Here is a 16,634-nt window from a genome sequence, read left to right as displayed (position 1 = left end):
CACCAAATTCATTGTCTGGCTTTCATTTCATCCAAAGAAAAAAACAGAACACACCACAATCTTTTGGAACGTGCAATCGCATCTCCAAAAAAACAAATCAAAACAAAAGCATTTCCATCCAAATTTTTTATATAAAAAAAATTTAAAAAAAAAAAAAAACCCCCTATCCCACATGGACTCAACTATCCACCCAAAATACTCACATGAACTGTCAAATTTTTTTTTTTTTTTATATAACAATGAATTGTCAGTTTAGCTTATAAAACAAACAAAATATTTTAATGCAGCAAATTCTCGACCTTATATTTCTGAATAATGAAGAGCTATAAACAACAAATCCACCTAGACCAAGCCCTCTTTATCTATTCATCTCCAACACACGCCAATCAGAGAATCACAAGAATCTGCATTATTTCTTTCACTATCTGACCCCTCTCACCAAATCCAACTAAAATTTCTAACTTTGTACAGAATCTCATCTAACATGGCAACAACAATAATTAAGGCCTCATTTGGTAAAATTATTAAAAAACTTATTTTTAATTTTTAAACAACATTATACACATTTTTACACACTTTTTAACTTACACATATTTCAAGAAACTACAAATACTATTACTCAAATTCCCTACCAAACGGCCCTAATTAATCAAACCCATTTTAAAAAGACAAAAATCTAGTTGGAATTGGGAGTAACTGCACTTGGTTCAATTTTCCTCATCTGAATCCCGGGCTTTAGCGAATCATCTTCATCGTGATAAATGTAAGCAAAGCCTCCATGTCGGGTCATATCCATACCCGCCATTTCATCCTCGGCTGAGATACGCAGAAGCTTAAGCTTATGAAGCACAAAAAAGAGTGGTCCCATGGTGGCACTCACCCACCCAATGATCACCAAAATCTGAATAACGTGAGCCGCGAGCAACCTTCCGCCGCCACCCATAAACAGCCCGTAAGGCCGACCCGGTGCGTACACCTCCGACACATACTCCTTCGTCGCGAAAAGCGCCGTGAAAATAATCCCCCATGCGCCGCACCCTCCATGGAGTTGCGCCGCCTCTAAAGGGTCGTCGAATTTAAGCTTCTCCGCCAGTTTGTTACAGCTGATCAAGACCACAGCCGCCACAAAGCCACATATAATAGCCGCCCAAGGCTCGACAACAGAGCAACCGGATGTTATCGCGGCGAAGCCGCCTAGTAGTCCGTTACACACGTCGGTTACGTTCCAATGCCCCGAAAGGATTCTTTTTCCGAACAAAGTAGTGAGAGCGGCTGTGCAACCGGCTAAGGTCGTGGTCACCGCGGTTCGACCCACGGCACTCCATTGTCCGTAATAGCTGTTTCCGGTAGAATATGCAACGCTGATTTTGTTAAAGGATCCGGGATTGAAACCGTACCAACCGAACCACAGCAGGAAAGTACCAAGAACTACAAGTGAAGCACTGTGACCTTTTAAGACAATAGAGCGGCCTGTGTGGTCGAATCTGCCGATTCTGGGTCCTTCTATTAAGGCTCCCCAGAGTCCAGCAATACCACCAACCATGTGAACAACTCCAGATCCTGCAAAATCAATGACTCCAGATTTGAATAAAAGGTTGTGTGTGTTGAAAGCGCTGGCCCAACCATCGGTTGACCAGAACCAGTGGGAAACAACTGGGTATACAAAGCCAGTGAGGAAGGAGGAATATATGAGGTAGGCGACGAACTGGGTTCGTTCGGCGATGGAGCCGCTGGTGATTCCTGCGGCGGCTATGGCGAAAGCCCACTGGTAAAGGAAATTGCTGTAGTCGAATGAGGAGGAAGGAACGGATTTGAGGCCGAAGAAGTGGTGGCCGATGAAGCCGTTGGAAGGGGTGCCGAAAGCGAAGGCGAAGCCGAAGAGGTAGTAGAAGAGGCCGCCGGCAGCGGCGTCGAGGACGTTGGTGAGCATGATGTTCATGGTGTTTTTGGCGCGGACGGAGCCGGCGCAGAGCATGGCGAAGCCGAGTTGCATGGAGAAGACGAGGTAGGCGGAGAAGAGGAGGTAGGTAGTGTCGATGGCGTAGTTGGTGTCTACGAACTTGTCGGAGACGGCGGTGAATTGGTCGCAGAGGTAGGTGGCGGCGGCGGTGGGGTTGGTGGTGTTGGGGCCAAAGAACTGGGCCAGGTCAGCAGGTGAGCAGCTCAGTGACGCCATGGCTGAGCTGAGAATTTGAGAAGGTTGAGAGAGAGAGAGAGAGAGATGGAGTAGGAGTTGAAGAAGGGTTGGAATCCTTAAATAGAGGGAAGAAAAGTCAGGAAGAGTAAGAGGCGAGGACTTTTCATTGGAGTATGTGTCTAAGTGGGAAGGCTATTGCACATCCACATTTTACGAGATTCCAGAAGCACGGGCATAGAAAATTATAGGGTCTCATATAAAATTGTAGAGATTTTAAAAAACATAAATCAAAATACCGGAATATTATATTTTAGGTAAAAATGTAAAATTGATTGTCTAACTTTCATATTTTTTCATTTCAGTCCTTTAACTTTTAATTTTGTCAATTTAAAGTTCTGTTACAACTCAGCTAATGCTACTGTTAGAACCACTAAAACTCCGTTACAACTCAGCAACATTTGATATATATTAGCGCTAGGCTGGCAAATCACCAACTATCCATCAGCTTTCATTAATGATTCTAGGCTTTCAGGGCTTGAATATGATGGCGGAGGCGAAATCTCGTCCTTACTCAGCTTCATACTTTGACCATGGCACATTTCGCGTTGACTTTTTTCTTCGCGAACTTTCTCGTCTTCTTTTTCATCTTCTTCGATTTCTTTTGCTCTGACTAGTCTGCATCTCCTTCACTTGTCCTCGGTCTAAGTCGATTCATCGGCAGTGGCTTTTCCAGCGAACTTGCTAGAAGACGACTCGGCCTTGTAGACCTTGTACTCGTGGAGATCGATCGAGCTCCACGACTGGTTCCTTCGCTACGTTATCATCGTCGAAAAATTTGAATCCTCGCCAGACTTGTTTGTCTCCAATGGTGGTGGCCTTAGAGATCTCAATGAAGATGAAGACGTTGAAGGCGTAATCATTTCGTGGAGCTTAGGGCTAAGATTGAGTTCGTGAAACTCCGAGCCTTTGAGAACATATTCTTGGCTGTGAGCTAGGTATATGAAATCGTTCTCTAATAAATCATGCCAAACGAAGCCCTTTTTTTAGCTCCTAAATCAGAAAACAAAATCAGATATGATACTGAAAGTAGCAAATTAATTAGATCAAACGGCTTAGATAGCGAGTGAGTGCTACCGTTTCAATGACCAGGAATACAAGTTGTAAAGAGTATTTGTTGTACATCTAGTCCACCTTAGATTCATAGTGCAAGGGATTGCTTCTTTACCTCTCCTTTAGGGTTCTAGCAAAATTTCCCTAGGGTTCTAGAGCAAGCCAAGAAATATTATCGATGTGTATCCAGTCTTCCTTAGTCTCAGATTACAATGCTATTTCAATGTATTGCCTCTAGGATTTGAAGATGAATCCCCCCCCCCCCCTCTCTTTACTTTTCTGTTGTTAGATTTGTATGCACATTAGTTTCATTGTTTTTAGTCTTAAGAACATGTTTGGTTGTATGAATTGAAATGACTATTGACCACCATAGTCTAAAAAACTAATTTTTACCAGGTAAGGTAGGTGGGTGCCTAACACCTCATTGACCACCATAGTCTAGAATGTTAATTTTTCCCGAGTAAGATGAGTGGATGCCTAACACCTCCCCGCCTTGTAATGTAGCCTCCGAACTTAGATTAAGAGTTCTTAGATTAGTTTTTTGTTCATGAAATTTTCATTTTTGTAAAATGTACCTAGGACCAAAAGCTATGTAATTTTCTCTCTTGGATTGTATCTAGGACCTTAACATTCTAGTTATTTCAAGAAAGATCTACATTTCATGATATCAATAAAGTATTTCATTTCTTTCATTTTGGTTTTCTTATTTTTCCTAGTTAAATAAAATAAGTGACAATTCCATGTAAAACCCTCAATCTAGAGGGAAAGATAAAACCAACTAACCTGCTATTTTGAGGGGCACCAACATGACACCACCCACTAGCATTCTTCTTAGCAAAGAGATCCTTCACTCCAAGTCCTTCATCTTCAGTTTCATCGATGAGTGATTCATCAAACTCTCTCTCAAGCCCTCTTCGAAGAACACTCAACCTTGCAACCAAATGCCTCTAGCTCTCCTCTTATTTTGCCTTCGATTACGCCTTTACAGTCAATAATCACAAATAGCACACTCCCTTCACCAACCACCAAAAAAATAATGATGTAACCTTGGCCGCATGGAGGATCTCCTCAATTTCTCTACTTTGTCTATTTCTTCAACGTGGAGGATCTCCTCAGTAGTTTTTAATCCATCGCCCCGTCAATTTCAACTTGTCTCATAGAATCTCTCTCTCTCTCTCTCTCTCTCTCTCTCTCTCTCTCTCTCTCTCTCTCTCTCTCTCTCTCTCTCTCTCTCTCTCTCTCTCTCTCTCATTTGGACCCTTAGAACCCAATGTTTTGAATTGTTTCCACTCGATTTGGTCGTTTTAGTGTATAAATCGATGCACTAAACCACCTATTCCATTTTGGCCAAAATTATGGTCTGTACATATCATTTTAATGGAGTTTTGATATTCTGGGAGAAACATGTGTTTGAGATCGAAATTCCTTCTATAGCTCTCTTATAATTTTTTTTTTTTTTTTTTAAAAGAAGCCCACATTTTTCGCTATTTTGTGAATTTTTTTTTTTTTGGGTTTAATTATGTATAATTTTTAATTCTAAAATAAATATATAAACTTCTAGTTTGTTTAATCATGTATTAGATTTTAAGAGCCTTTGGTTTGTTTAATTATGTATGAGATTTTAATTGTTATATCTTTTATGAATTTATATTTGCTATTTTTCTTAGAATACTAAGTATTTTAACATACACACACACAAGGAGAGGGGAAAAGGTTTTAAAGAAACTAACAATGATGTATATCCAAAATGACCAAACTATTGGGTACACAGCACAAACTATAAACTTTTTTAACTCACACTTATTTTCCAATGTGGGATTAACACACTGTTTTTTTTTTCTTTTAATTTTTTTAGAATACTAAGTATTTTAACACACACACGAGGAGATGAAAGAAGGTCTTAAAGAAACTGACAGTGGTGTATATCCAAAAGGGCCGAACTCTTGGATACACAGCACATGCTTTAAACCTCTTTAACTCACACTCATTTTCTAATTAGAATGCATGAATGATAAAGTTTGAACTTGTTATATGGTTATTGTTATATATGATAGTAATCATAAAATGGTTCACCATTATATGCTAGTATCAAAATATTTTGTTTCAATAGTCAATTCGAATCGGAATTCAAAATTTTGTTAAAATCACTTGGATACCTCAAAAATATTGAAAAAAAGGTAAGACATAAATATATATATATATATATATATATAAAATATGTAAATTTTAGATTTTACATAATTTATTTTAATATTTAGGGATAATTACAGCAAACCCACCTGAGGTTTGGTCCGTTTGCACTTTGCCTACCCATGGTTCAAACTTTACACTTTGCCCACCTGAACTTCAATCCGTTACCCACCTCTCCCTTTGCCATTAGAAAAACATATTTTTAAGGAAAAAAAAAACATAACAAAGATCAAAAAGTTAGGGTTTTTTTTTGCTTAAGAACTTCTGTGAGAATAGGATAGGATTGAGAAACAAATTCATTTCGTACAAGTAATCCATGTATTTTACTACCCATGTTGAGAAATCCAATCCTTGCACAAGCGGTGAGAGCATTGATAAGAGTAACCTCATTCGGCCTTGCATTAACATCACACTTGAGCATTTCATCAAACACCTTCAAGGCATCCCAATAACAACGTCCTTGTATACACCCAGAAACCATACTGTTCCAAGACACCACATCGCGAACAGAGAGTGGTATTTCATCGAAGACTTGGCGAGCATTATGAAGCAAGCCACAGAAGGAGTACATGGAAAGCAAAGCGTTTTGGACGAAGACATCGTGTTGGAGACCGAGTTTGAACGTGAAGGAGTGAAGCTCTTGACCTTTGTGGGAAAGTGAGAGACAGGCACAAGCTTTGAAGAGGAAAGGGAAAGAATGGCAGTCTAGGAAAAGCCCGAAACGGCGGCACATAAGATTATAAAGAGAGATGCATTGTTGTGGTGAAGCAGTAGTGTTACTGTTACTGTTACTGTGTGAGTAAGCTTTGAACATGAAATTCTAGGCGAAGATATTGGGGTTCTGAATTTGAGAGAAAAGGGTGTGAGGGAAGTGGAGATTGTTGGCATTGGAGTGTGGAGGAGAGGCCAATTGCACCATTGAGGGTGTGGGTTGTTGGATAGGATTGGAAGGAAGTGGGGTTTAGGGAAAGTGGTGCGGATTTGAATTTGAATTCAAGTTCGACTTCTGGTTCTGGGAGTGATGGTGAAGATTATGGGATTGAGAAACCAGGTTGGGGAAGAAAACAGGGAAGGCCAGTTTTGACAATGTTGTCCTTGTCCTTGTTGTTTTTGTTGTTATTTGCTTCAATATATCTTTTGTTTAACATGGGGATTGGTTAAAATTCATTTTGCATTGAGAAAATTTGTTCTCATAGAAGTTCTTAAGCAATAAAAAACCCTAACTTTTTTATCTTTGTTATGTTTGTTTTTCCTTAAAAATATGTTTTTCTAACGGCAAAGGGAGAAGTGGATAATGGATGGGTAACAGATTGAAGTTTAGGTGGGCAAAGTGTAAAGTTTTGAACCACGAGTAGGCAAAGTGCAAACAGGCCAAACCTTAGGTGGGTTTGCTATAATTATCCCTTAATTTTTTTAGGTTATTTAATTGACATGGCATGATTAATTTGACCAACTTAGGGCCGGCTCAATAGGTGATTTAATTGATGCAATCGCCTAAGGCCCTCAAATAAAAGAAGACCCTCACTTGTAAAAAAAAATTATATATAATATATTTATCTATATATTTTAATTTTTAATTTTTAAAGTATTTTTATTGGTCAATAAAATGCATTAAAAAGGCCCCATTGCAACCTATGTAGTGTGCAACTGTGCAGTGCGCATTGCACAGCAGCATAGGCTACATAGTTGCGCATTGCACTGTTGCACACTACACACTACACAGGTTGCATAGGCTGCATAGCCCACAGTCATTGGACAACATGTTTTCTTACTTTATCAATTATTATAAATTATCATACCAATTAATAATTTGATTTGTATCATATCAACTCATTTGTATTATAGTGACACTAATTTATTGAACCATGTAATAAATTAATTTATATTTGTGCAGGTTTAGACTTTAAAGTGGTCACGATTTTAGAAAAATTGCAAATCCAAGTTCTATTATTCTATACTTAAATTTTATTTTTAGTTAAATTATCATTTTTAATTATAAATTGTTCAAAAATTCAAAATTAAAATTAATAAAATCTTATTTAAGGTCTACTATGTCATAAGAAAGATTAAGTAGATTATCTATATTATCAATTGAAAAAAAAATGTTAGAGTAACTTAAATACAAAAACTTAATTAGCAATTTTGCATCTCAAAAGGCAAGAAAAATAGGTTTTAAATGTAAAAATTCAATATATATTATTTGATTAATATTTAAATATAAAAAAGACCCCCACTTAAAATTTTCGCGTAAGGCCCTTCCAAAGTTTTTGATGCCTTGGGCCAACTAGTACATGTAACCAAGCTTAGTTGGCACTGATTGACCACATTAGCAACTGATATAAATAGGATTGCTTGTTTAAAAGCACTACAAAACATTAGGAGTTTAAATCTAAATCATTATACGTTGGGGGACAAAATCAAAATTATTTTGAATTTTGCTCTAAAAAGAACTTAACAATCATGTGACACTTTCTTCATCCCTCATTTACCATATGTTGGCTTAAGATACCAAAGAAGTTTTGACATAAAGGCCAACCTCACTTCTTTTACCTTTTAAGAGCATCTCCAATAGATGCTCTATATCTATTTTTTTGAGCAAAAACACTACTGTTTACACTCTAACAGATTCTTCATCTTCAATTTTTAGATTAGATTTGCTACAATGCTTCTCTACAAATAGAGAACACTGTAACTTTTACTATTCATACTTCAAATGTTTTTTTCTATTATAATAATCAGGCATTGAATAAAAAAATTTGGAAGATGTGTAGTTGTTAAAAAAAGAATAAATAATGAATAAAGAATGAATGAAAAAATAATATTTAAATGAGATGGAGAAAAAGACAGAGAATCTGTTGAAAAATATATTCAAAAAAGTAGGTAGGTAAAAGCTAAATATTACTATTTATTGGAAAAAAATTGGCCTTTGCCCTTTTAAAAAAAAAATCCAGCATTTTGCCCCATTTCCCAAACTAATTAAGGAAATGCCCATTTTGAAATTCGATTTTCTCAAAATTGAGTTAAGCCCTATAGTGACCTTTTTAATGAGCCTATAGTGACGTTTTAAGGACATATAGTGGCGTTTTAAAACTCGAATTCTTTGAAATCGAGTTATAGGCAAAAAAAAGAAAAACAATTGCATGTAACTCAACTTCAAGGAGATCGAGTTATAAAACGCCATTATAGGTCCTTAAAACGTCACTATAGACTCCTTAAAACGCCACTATAGGACTCTAAATTTTTTTTTTTAATAACTCGATTTTTTCAAAAGAGTTGCATTTCCTTAATTAGTTTGGAAAATTGGACAAAATGCTGGATTTTTTTTTTTTGAAAGAGGCATTTGCCCATTTTCTCCCTATTTATTGTCCAAACAGTATAAAAATTTGACTAATCTACTAAAGATGCTCTAAGATTAGCAAAGATGAATTTTTTATAAATAAGTATTTGCTCGTACAATCATGAAGATCAGTGTTTTTTAAAGAATAATTTTGGTGCCACATATTTTGGCACAATAAATACCACAACTCATCACATGGTGAATTGTGGTTGGTAGAGGGGTGATGGTGAGTCTATATGAAGACATTCTTTCACCAACTACAACTCACTATGTAGCAAGTTGTAACATTTATTGTACAAACAAGTGTGACATTAGACTTACTCTTTTTTTAAACTTGAGAAGGTCAAAAAAGAATGGTAAAACACGAATGCTTTTTAAAACTTGAGAAGGTTAAAACTAGGCACACCACTCAGTTAAGGATCAGTTCATTAAAAAGAAAAAGGTTTAACAGGAGAAAGAGAATGGTCAAAAATTTTGTACTGGGACTTTTCGTGCTTTTGGACTGAATTTTTTTTCTTTTATACATGTGCCTTTTAACCTGGTATAGGTTATCTTGGACTACTCTATACTTTGCAAATATGGATATATTTGGATTGAATTTATTTTTGTTGAAATTTAAAATTAAAAATTAAAAAAATTATAACAAAATAATTTTTAAATGTGTAAATAGTATCGTAGGACTTATTTTTAATATTTTTTTGAATAAAGTGACTGTGGGCCTCATGAACAGTGCGTGAACAGTGCTGTTACAGTGCATAAACAGTGCTACTACAGTTGTGAACAATAAATTTTATCTCTCTAAACGCATGAATGAAAAAAAAAAAAAAGCTGAAATAAAAACACCAAATCTAAACCGGCACTATATATTATAAAAGGAAGTATTCAAATATATTGATCAGTAACCTGTAAATATATTACTCCATATTATTTTTTTGATAATCATCACTCCATATTATTATTGTTATCTCAGCAAAATATATATATATTATTTATATAATTTTCTAATTTTCAAAAAATAATAAAATAATCCATTGATTCAGCAAATTTCTGACTTTTGCCGGATTAAAATAAAATATGAGTATGCTGTGGAATAGGTCAGATGAGGCAAAATACACGAATGAAGTGTGCTGCAGAGACAAAATTATTAATTAAAAAGTATGTTAGAGAGGAATAGGTCAGATGAAGTGTGCTGTAGAATTAATTGTCTCTCGAAATTATTAATTAATTCTTGATATCCGAGAGACTGACAGACCGTGAGAGTGTGAAGTGTGAACCCACATCAAATCTTACAAAATCCGTACTTAAAAACTCATTAATAATTCATTAGACCAGTCAACACAGGCGAGAACAAAACAACACGCAAGAATTTTTTTTTTTTTTTTTTAAATGAAGGCAGATACATCTCTAAAATGAATAAATGGTTTGTCTGTAATGTGTTGAATTGTAAGCTTTGTATTTAGTTTATTTTATCGGTAACTTTTTTGGTTTATCTATTGAAAATTGGTGAAAAAAAAATATTATTATATCTTCAAAAAATGGGACTTAAAAAAATACACAAATAATTAAACAAAAAGATATATAAGATTAAAAAAAAAATCCAAATTTGTTATTAGTATCCAACCTCCCGCATGCTTTTATTCTTTTTTATGGACCAACTATTGATAGTTGAACATGCTTATAATCTTGGGTTCAACCCAATCATCGTGGGTTAGATTGGACCTCGTGATGGGTTAATTTAATTTTTTTTTTTTTTTTTTTTTTGAGAACGTTGTAATAAGTTTGGGTTGAATTTTTTTTAACACATCATGTTAGGTTTGATTAAAAAGACCCCATGAGCCATGCACACCCCTAATTTATATATATATATATATATATATATATTGACAAGTCAACAAGTTTATTTGAACCCCTGGCTTGAACATAACGCCGCTCCTAAATAATACTAATAATTATTAAAAAAAAATTTCAAACCCATGGGTTCAACCCAATCCACGTGAGTTAGGTTGGACCCTGTGATGTGTTAGGTTAAGTTGAATTTTTTTTAACACATCATGGTAGGTTCGATTAAAAAAACTCCATGACTCATGCACACTCCTAATATATATGTGTGTGTGTATATATATATATATATATATATTGACAAGTCAATGAGTTCATTTGAACCCTTGGTTTAAACATAACGCCGTTCCTGAATAAAAATATATATATTGACAAGTCAACAAGTTCATTTGAACCCCTGGCTTGAACATAACGCCACTCCTAAATAATAATAATAAAAAATTGTCAAATCTATGGGTTCAACCCAATCCATGTGAGTTGGGTTGGACCCCATGATGGATTAGATTGGGTTGAATTTTTTTAACACATTATGGTAGGTTCGATTAAAATAACCCCATGACCCATGCGCACCCTTATTTACAATTTTTCAAAACTCTATTGTTTAGAGCAGAAAGATGAAATACACACACAAAAAACATATTTGTTTGAAATGTGTTTAGTGGAAAATATCATATTTTATATTTAAAAAAAAAGTAAATTAACATAGTTCAGTTTTACGTATTTTCTAAAAAAATGAATAAATATAAAGAAAGGTTTGAATTTTAAACGTTTTCCTTGAAAAACTAAGAGGTAGTAATTGAGTTATAAAACTCTTTGACATAGATATATAATAGACTACGATTGTGTTTGGTTTGATGGAAAATATTTTTTGATCATATATTTTTTGGAAAATAAATTATTTTCAAGTGGTTGATTACATATCTAAAAATAATATGAAAAATATTTTCCGGTATTTGATTGTGTTCCTGAAATGCTATGGAAAACTTATTTTCTACTACTTTCTCAAATTTTCTCATCTCTCATCATCAATCATCGGTCATCAATAGTGGTTGGCTACTGAAGACCAGAAACGTTAGTGGAGAGTGGTGGTTGGATGGTAGATAGTGAGGAGTGGGAGATGGAGGTTCGGTTGATAAGTTTTGGGTGAAAGGGAAAATGGTTTATGGAAAATGAGCGGCGCAAATCAATTTCCGCCATAAGTATCTTTATTTTATAGTCAACGAAAAAACAATTTTTGGTTTACTAATATTTTTTGTCACCCTAAACACTGTAAATGTGGAAAATATTTTTCGGAAATCAATCTTTGTCGAACCAAACACAACCTACATATTAGGCATTTTGAGGTAATTATAAATATTAAGGGAACATGGTTTGAATCCTCCCTCCTCACCCGGTAACAATTAGTTTTTTTTTTTAATTTATTTAAAAATAATTGGGGATAATTATACTTTTTTTTGTTTTTTGTTTTCTTTTTTGGGGATAATTCTACTTATCTTTTAAGATTTTTATTTTGTTCAGCCAGTTTATAACAGGGATCTAGCTTTAAAAAAAAGTAACTTTTTTGTTGATTGTTGAGTGCTTTCCAAACGTAGTTTTTCTTCCACTAGAGCTGATTCACATGAATTTTTCTTTTTGAAATGTTTGTCACGATCTTGATCTTGATTGAGAGTTGAGGGACAGGGTTAGGACTTGGAGTTAGGGGGGCAAAAGTATAAACAAAATAAATTTGAAACTCCAAATAAACATTCATTTAATAAACCATCAATAAAGAAAAATACACAAAATTATTGTTTTTTAAGATATTACAATGCAATTATTTATGAAAATAGAACTTGCCAACTTAATATATTATGTGTGAGGTCTATTAGACACTAAGGGTCCGTTTGGATATATCTTATTTTGCTAAAAACTGAAAACACTGTAGCAAAATAATTTTTAAATGTGTGAATAGTGCCGTAGGTCCCATTTTTAATATTTTTTTTTCTTGAATAAAGTGGTTGTGGGTCCTGTGAACAGTACATGAACAATGCATAATGTCTCTTGAACAATGTAATCCGCGTGCATAAAAAATAATAAAAAATATATAAAAAAAGAAGAAAAAAAGAAGAAGGAAACGCCAGACGCAGACGTTGGCTGTTCATCCGAATCCAAACATATACTAACTATAGACAAACACACTAAAGACAAAACTACAAAAAAAATCACAAAACATCAGAGGTTATTGCTAAAGACAAAACTACCAAAAAAAAAAAAATTACAAAATATCAATGGCAATAAGAGTTGATTGTTGCGTGTGGTGTGGTGTGGTGTTGTGTTTGTCAGATGACAACTTTTTCATTTATAAAAAAATATAAATTATGGGCTAAAGACAAAAATGGGTCAGTTAGATTTTTCCCTCTCTTTAACTATTTCTTTCTACTCTAGTTTATTCTGCTTTGAGTCTCTTTGTCCCAAGCTCCCAGCATCCCTAACTCCCTACTTTGGCTTAGGTGCTCTGTGCTCTAAGAAGATACCTTTGCTTCTGCCACCGGCTACCAAATTCCTCTCCTTTGTGTTCAGCCATAAGTTAGTTAGGTTTTCCCTTTTTTTTTTTTTTGAATGGCTTAGAAATCCCCTTCTTTTTTCCCTTTTATTATATGTGTGAGGTAAGTTGGGTGTGTCGTACTCCTAGGCTAGGTAGATATTTAATTAGAACCGGCTTTATTTTATTTTATTTTTTTCTTGTGTTTGTTTTGGGGTGTTGTTTGGGCTTCATTTTTGTTGTTGGACTAATATTTTTTTTATAACATTTAAAAATATTAATAATATTGTTAAGGGGACCAAGTGCAATTTTATTGAAACAAATTGCTAAAAATAATATATTATATATATACTAAATTTAAAATAAAATAAAATAAAAACTTTTTTTGGGGGGGGGGGGGGGGGCCAAGAATAGCTCCGTGCCTTAATTAAGAGAACTGTTAAACGTCTTAAAAAGCTCTTGCAGTGGTAATTATAATATTTTTCTGAATCTTTTCCACTAGTGACTGTCTATTGGTGTGGTGCACTTATCACGTTCTCAATTTGCTAGGAATACGTGGTCCAAAAGTGGATAAGGAACTGATTATGTTTAACATCATCAGTTTTGAGTGTTTTTTTTTTTGGCCTTTTCATGTTAGGATGAATTACAATTTAACCCGTTATAATTTGATCTTATTCTAGTTAGAAAGAACTTGGAGGATGGAAATGAGAAGATTGGAAATAAGAAGATGGATTACAGTTTTTCCTTATTTGGTTAGTATGGTGCAAACGAGGGAGGATGAAGAGGGCGGCCTATCAAAAACCATACGTTGGGAGGAAAACTTGAATAGCAAAACATGCTATCAATAAATTTACCGAAATCTTAATCTATTTATACAATGAGTAAATAAATTAAGATGCTTTAATGAAAAAAAAATGAATGAATGATTTTTATAAAAAAAAAAAAAAATTATAAAGATTTAATCAAAATATATTTGTTCAAATTTTGTGAGGGTGCATAAATATTTTTTTTTTTGAGGTATTTTATATGTGTGTGTATGTATATATAATTTGATATTTGGGAGTGGAGGAATTCGAATCATGAATGTCTCAATTAGAAATACCAAAATGTGTCAACCAATTGAGTTATAAGACTCTTGGTGAGGCTATAATATTGATTATCATCTAAAATGGTATGAATTTTAATTAGATTTACAACAAGCCATAATTAATCTTAAACACGAGTATTAAAATTCATTTGTTGATGTGATCATGTCATATATTATTTGAATATTCATATTATTATAATAGATCTTCAAATAAAATGGAAAATAAATAAACAATTGATTTTTATAAATTAATGACATAATAGAAACTTGGTATAATTTTCTCTCATTTTTCTTCTCAACTAAACAAAAGATATGTATATTTATTTTCTAAGTTCTCATTTTTGCATCCCTTCTACCAAATACACATAATGAAAAACTAATATTTTTTTATCCTCCCACTTTTCTATCATTCATATGTTTTCTCTAATTTCATTTTCCAAAAAAGAACAAATAGTTTCTGATGATTTTAGCAAATTTCTTGTTGGCCTAACTATTAGCTCGCTACGACAACCCTATGCATGGTCATAGTTCATAATTGCAAGGCTATTTACATTATAAATTTAATTTACAATTTTCTTGTAAATTTTAAGAGCATTCACATTTGGATTTTAAAAAAAATATTTATAAAAAGCATTTGAGCTCACTTAAAAGCCACTTCATATATTTTACATTACCAGTTTACAACACCCCCTACATCTTATCCTTGATTTTGGATACCAATATTAAAATAATATTTTCCTTTTTCAACAAACCAAATCAACCAATCATAAAACCTGACAGTCCCACCAACCCAAACCTAGCATTGCCACACCGCCCAACCTAGCACCACCGAGCAACAACTAATCACAAACCCAGCATCATCCAACTTTATTGTTCCCCCAAACCCACTAACCATTGTAACCTAAGACCCTCGTTGGTAGCGAACAACCCAAGACCCACCACAAACAAAGAACCACCACCACCACCAGTCATGATCTTAATAAAGGTAGGGGAAATCAGGAGTTTCACCATTTTTGGTCATTGATTTGTGACCACAACCCGGCCACAACCCAATCACCAAGACACACATCCACCACCGTAGAGAGAGAGAGAGAGAGAGAGAGAGAGAAGATAAAAGAATACAAAATTTTACGACATGCTATAATGGACATTTATTTTTAAGTGTTACCATAGTAAAAAAATCTCAATTAGCGTTATATTACCCAGTGTTCCTTTTATGCATTTGGTGCTATAGTGTATAGTGAAATGCAAAATAGATAAAAACTAGTAAATATGCTCTAAATGGGGATGACAAATTCAAACGCTAGATATCTTTATTGTATTTTGGAATACCATGCCAATTTTTTTTATGGGACCACATAATGCCATTTGATCTAAAAGTCAATTGTGACTTGTAAGTATAAAAAAATAATGCACATGATCGCTAAATTTAAGTACACAATAGGATCGTACCAATTCAGCAAAAAAAAATAGGATCGTACCATTTCCGTTCACGCACATTTGACATATGCCTTTGTCATACCCGGCGTTTTTATTTTGGTTTATCACAACTCTGCTGACAAATCAATGCCAGCTTGCTCATGATAATTAAACCAGTCCTATTATCAACGCAAAAGTCAAAATTTTGAAATAATAAATCTGTACGTCATAATGTCAACGACATATAAAAAAGAAACCCGGCGTTTTTATTTTGGTTTATCACAACTCTGCTGACAAATCAATGCCAACTTGCTCATGATAATTAAACCAGTCCTATTATTTACGTAAAAGTCAAAATTTTGAAATAATAAATCTGTACGTCATAACTCTTTTAAGTTTTATTTCTAATGTCAACGGCGTATAAAAAAGAAATGTTTTACAATCAGTTCCTCAGGAGTCGTGCAAGAAATGTCACATTTATATTCGGTCCTTTTCATTCAGTGAATACATATAGCTCAATGAAAGTCAAAAGGACAACCTGAATTCCAAAATCACCTTCACATCAAAAGAAAGATCAAAATTGCTGGATGTAGAAAACATTGAGGGCAATGCCCCCTTTCAGACATGCTGCATAATCTATCTGGATTACACCTTTCACACATTTCATTCAGCGCTGATAAAACACTCAGCAAGATGCAACCTTAAATACATGTATATATTGTCTAAGTCACGCCTCTTTTTACTTTTTACTTTTCAACTTGGACTTTTATGTGTATAACTTAATGTTAAAACTAAATTGATACACATCTTTGAATGAATCGAACTTTAAAATAAAGCCTCTTAACTTATGCCTAAAACTAGTTCTGTTTTTTGATGTGATCTTGTATCAATTTCAAAGACGCAAACTCTACTCACTGCCCATTTTCTGCCTTTTCCTCTGCTTTCTTCGCTGATCTTTCATACCTGGAAGAGAAAAAGGAAATTAAAATGTTGC

General features: G+C 34.1%; 2 protein-coding genes and 1 pseudogene across 3 annotated transcripts in view; all 3 read right to left on the bottom strand.

The window, feature by feature from the left end:
- Nucleotides 1-276: 276 nt before the first annotated feature.
- Nucleotides 277-2,363, bottom strand: LOC115949581 (ammonium transporter 1 member 1). Its single transcript, XM_031066864.1, has one exon. It carries the CDS (start codon nt 2,174-2,176, stop codon nt 677-679), a length of 1,500 nt encoding a protein of 499 aa, XP_030922724.1. The 5' UTR covers nt 2,177-2,363; the 3' UTR covers nt 277-676.
- A 268-nt stretch (nt 2,364-2,631) lies between these two features.
- LOC115949978 lies at nt 2,632-3,339 on the bottom strand (annotated as a pseudogene).
- A 12,885-nt stretch (nt 3,340-16,224) lies between these two features.
- The window catches only part of LOC115994505 (DEAD-box ATP-dependent RNA helicase 13), a 31,050-nt gene continuing 30,640 nt past the window's right edge, over nt 16,225-16,634 (bottom strand). For both annotated transcript variants that reach the window (XM_031118676.1, XM_031118677.1), the window contains exon 15: nt 16,225-16,603. In XM_031118676.1, the coding sequence (XP_030974536.1) occupies nt 16,548-16,603 (56 nt within the window). In that variant the 3' untranslated portion in view covers nt 16,225-16,547. The remainder of the gene's footprint in view (nt 16,604-16,634) is intronic.

The sequence above is a fragment of the Quercus lobata genome, chromosome 6 (genome assembly GCF_001633185.2).
Source record: "Quercus lobata isolate SW786 chromosome 6, ValleyOak3.0 Primary Assembly, whole genome shotgun sequence".
Classification (NCBI taxonomy): Eukaryota; Viridiplantae; Streptophyta; class Magnoliopsida; order Fagales; family Fagaceae; genus Quercus; species Quercus lobata.
This window is presented reverse-complemented; position numbering and strand designations above follow the sequence as displayed.

Bases quoted from the DNA above. Each gene is read 5' to 3' on its own strand.
- LOC115949581 (XM_031066864.1), bottom strand. From the start codon at position 2,176: ATGGCGTCACTGAGCTGCTCACCTGCTGACCTGGCCCAGTTCTTTGGC.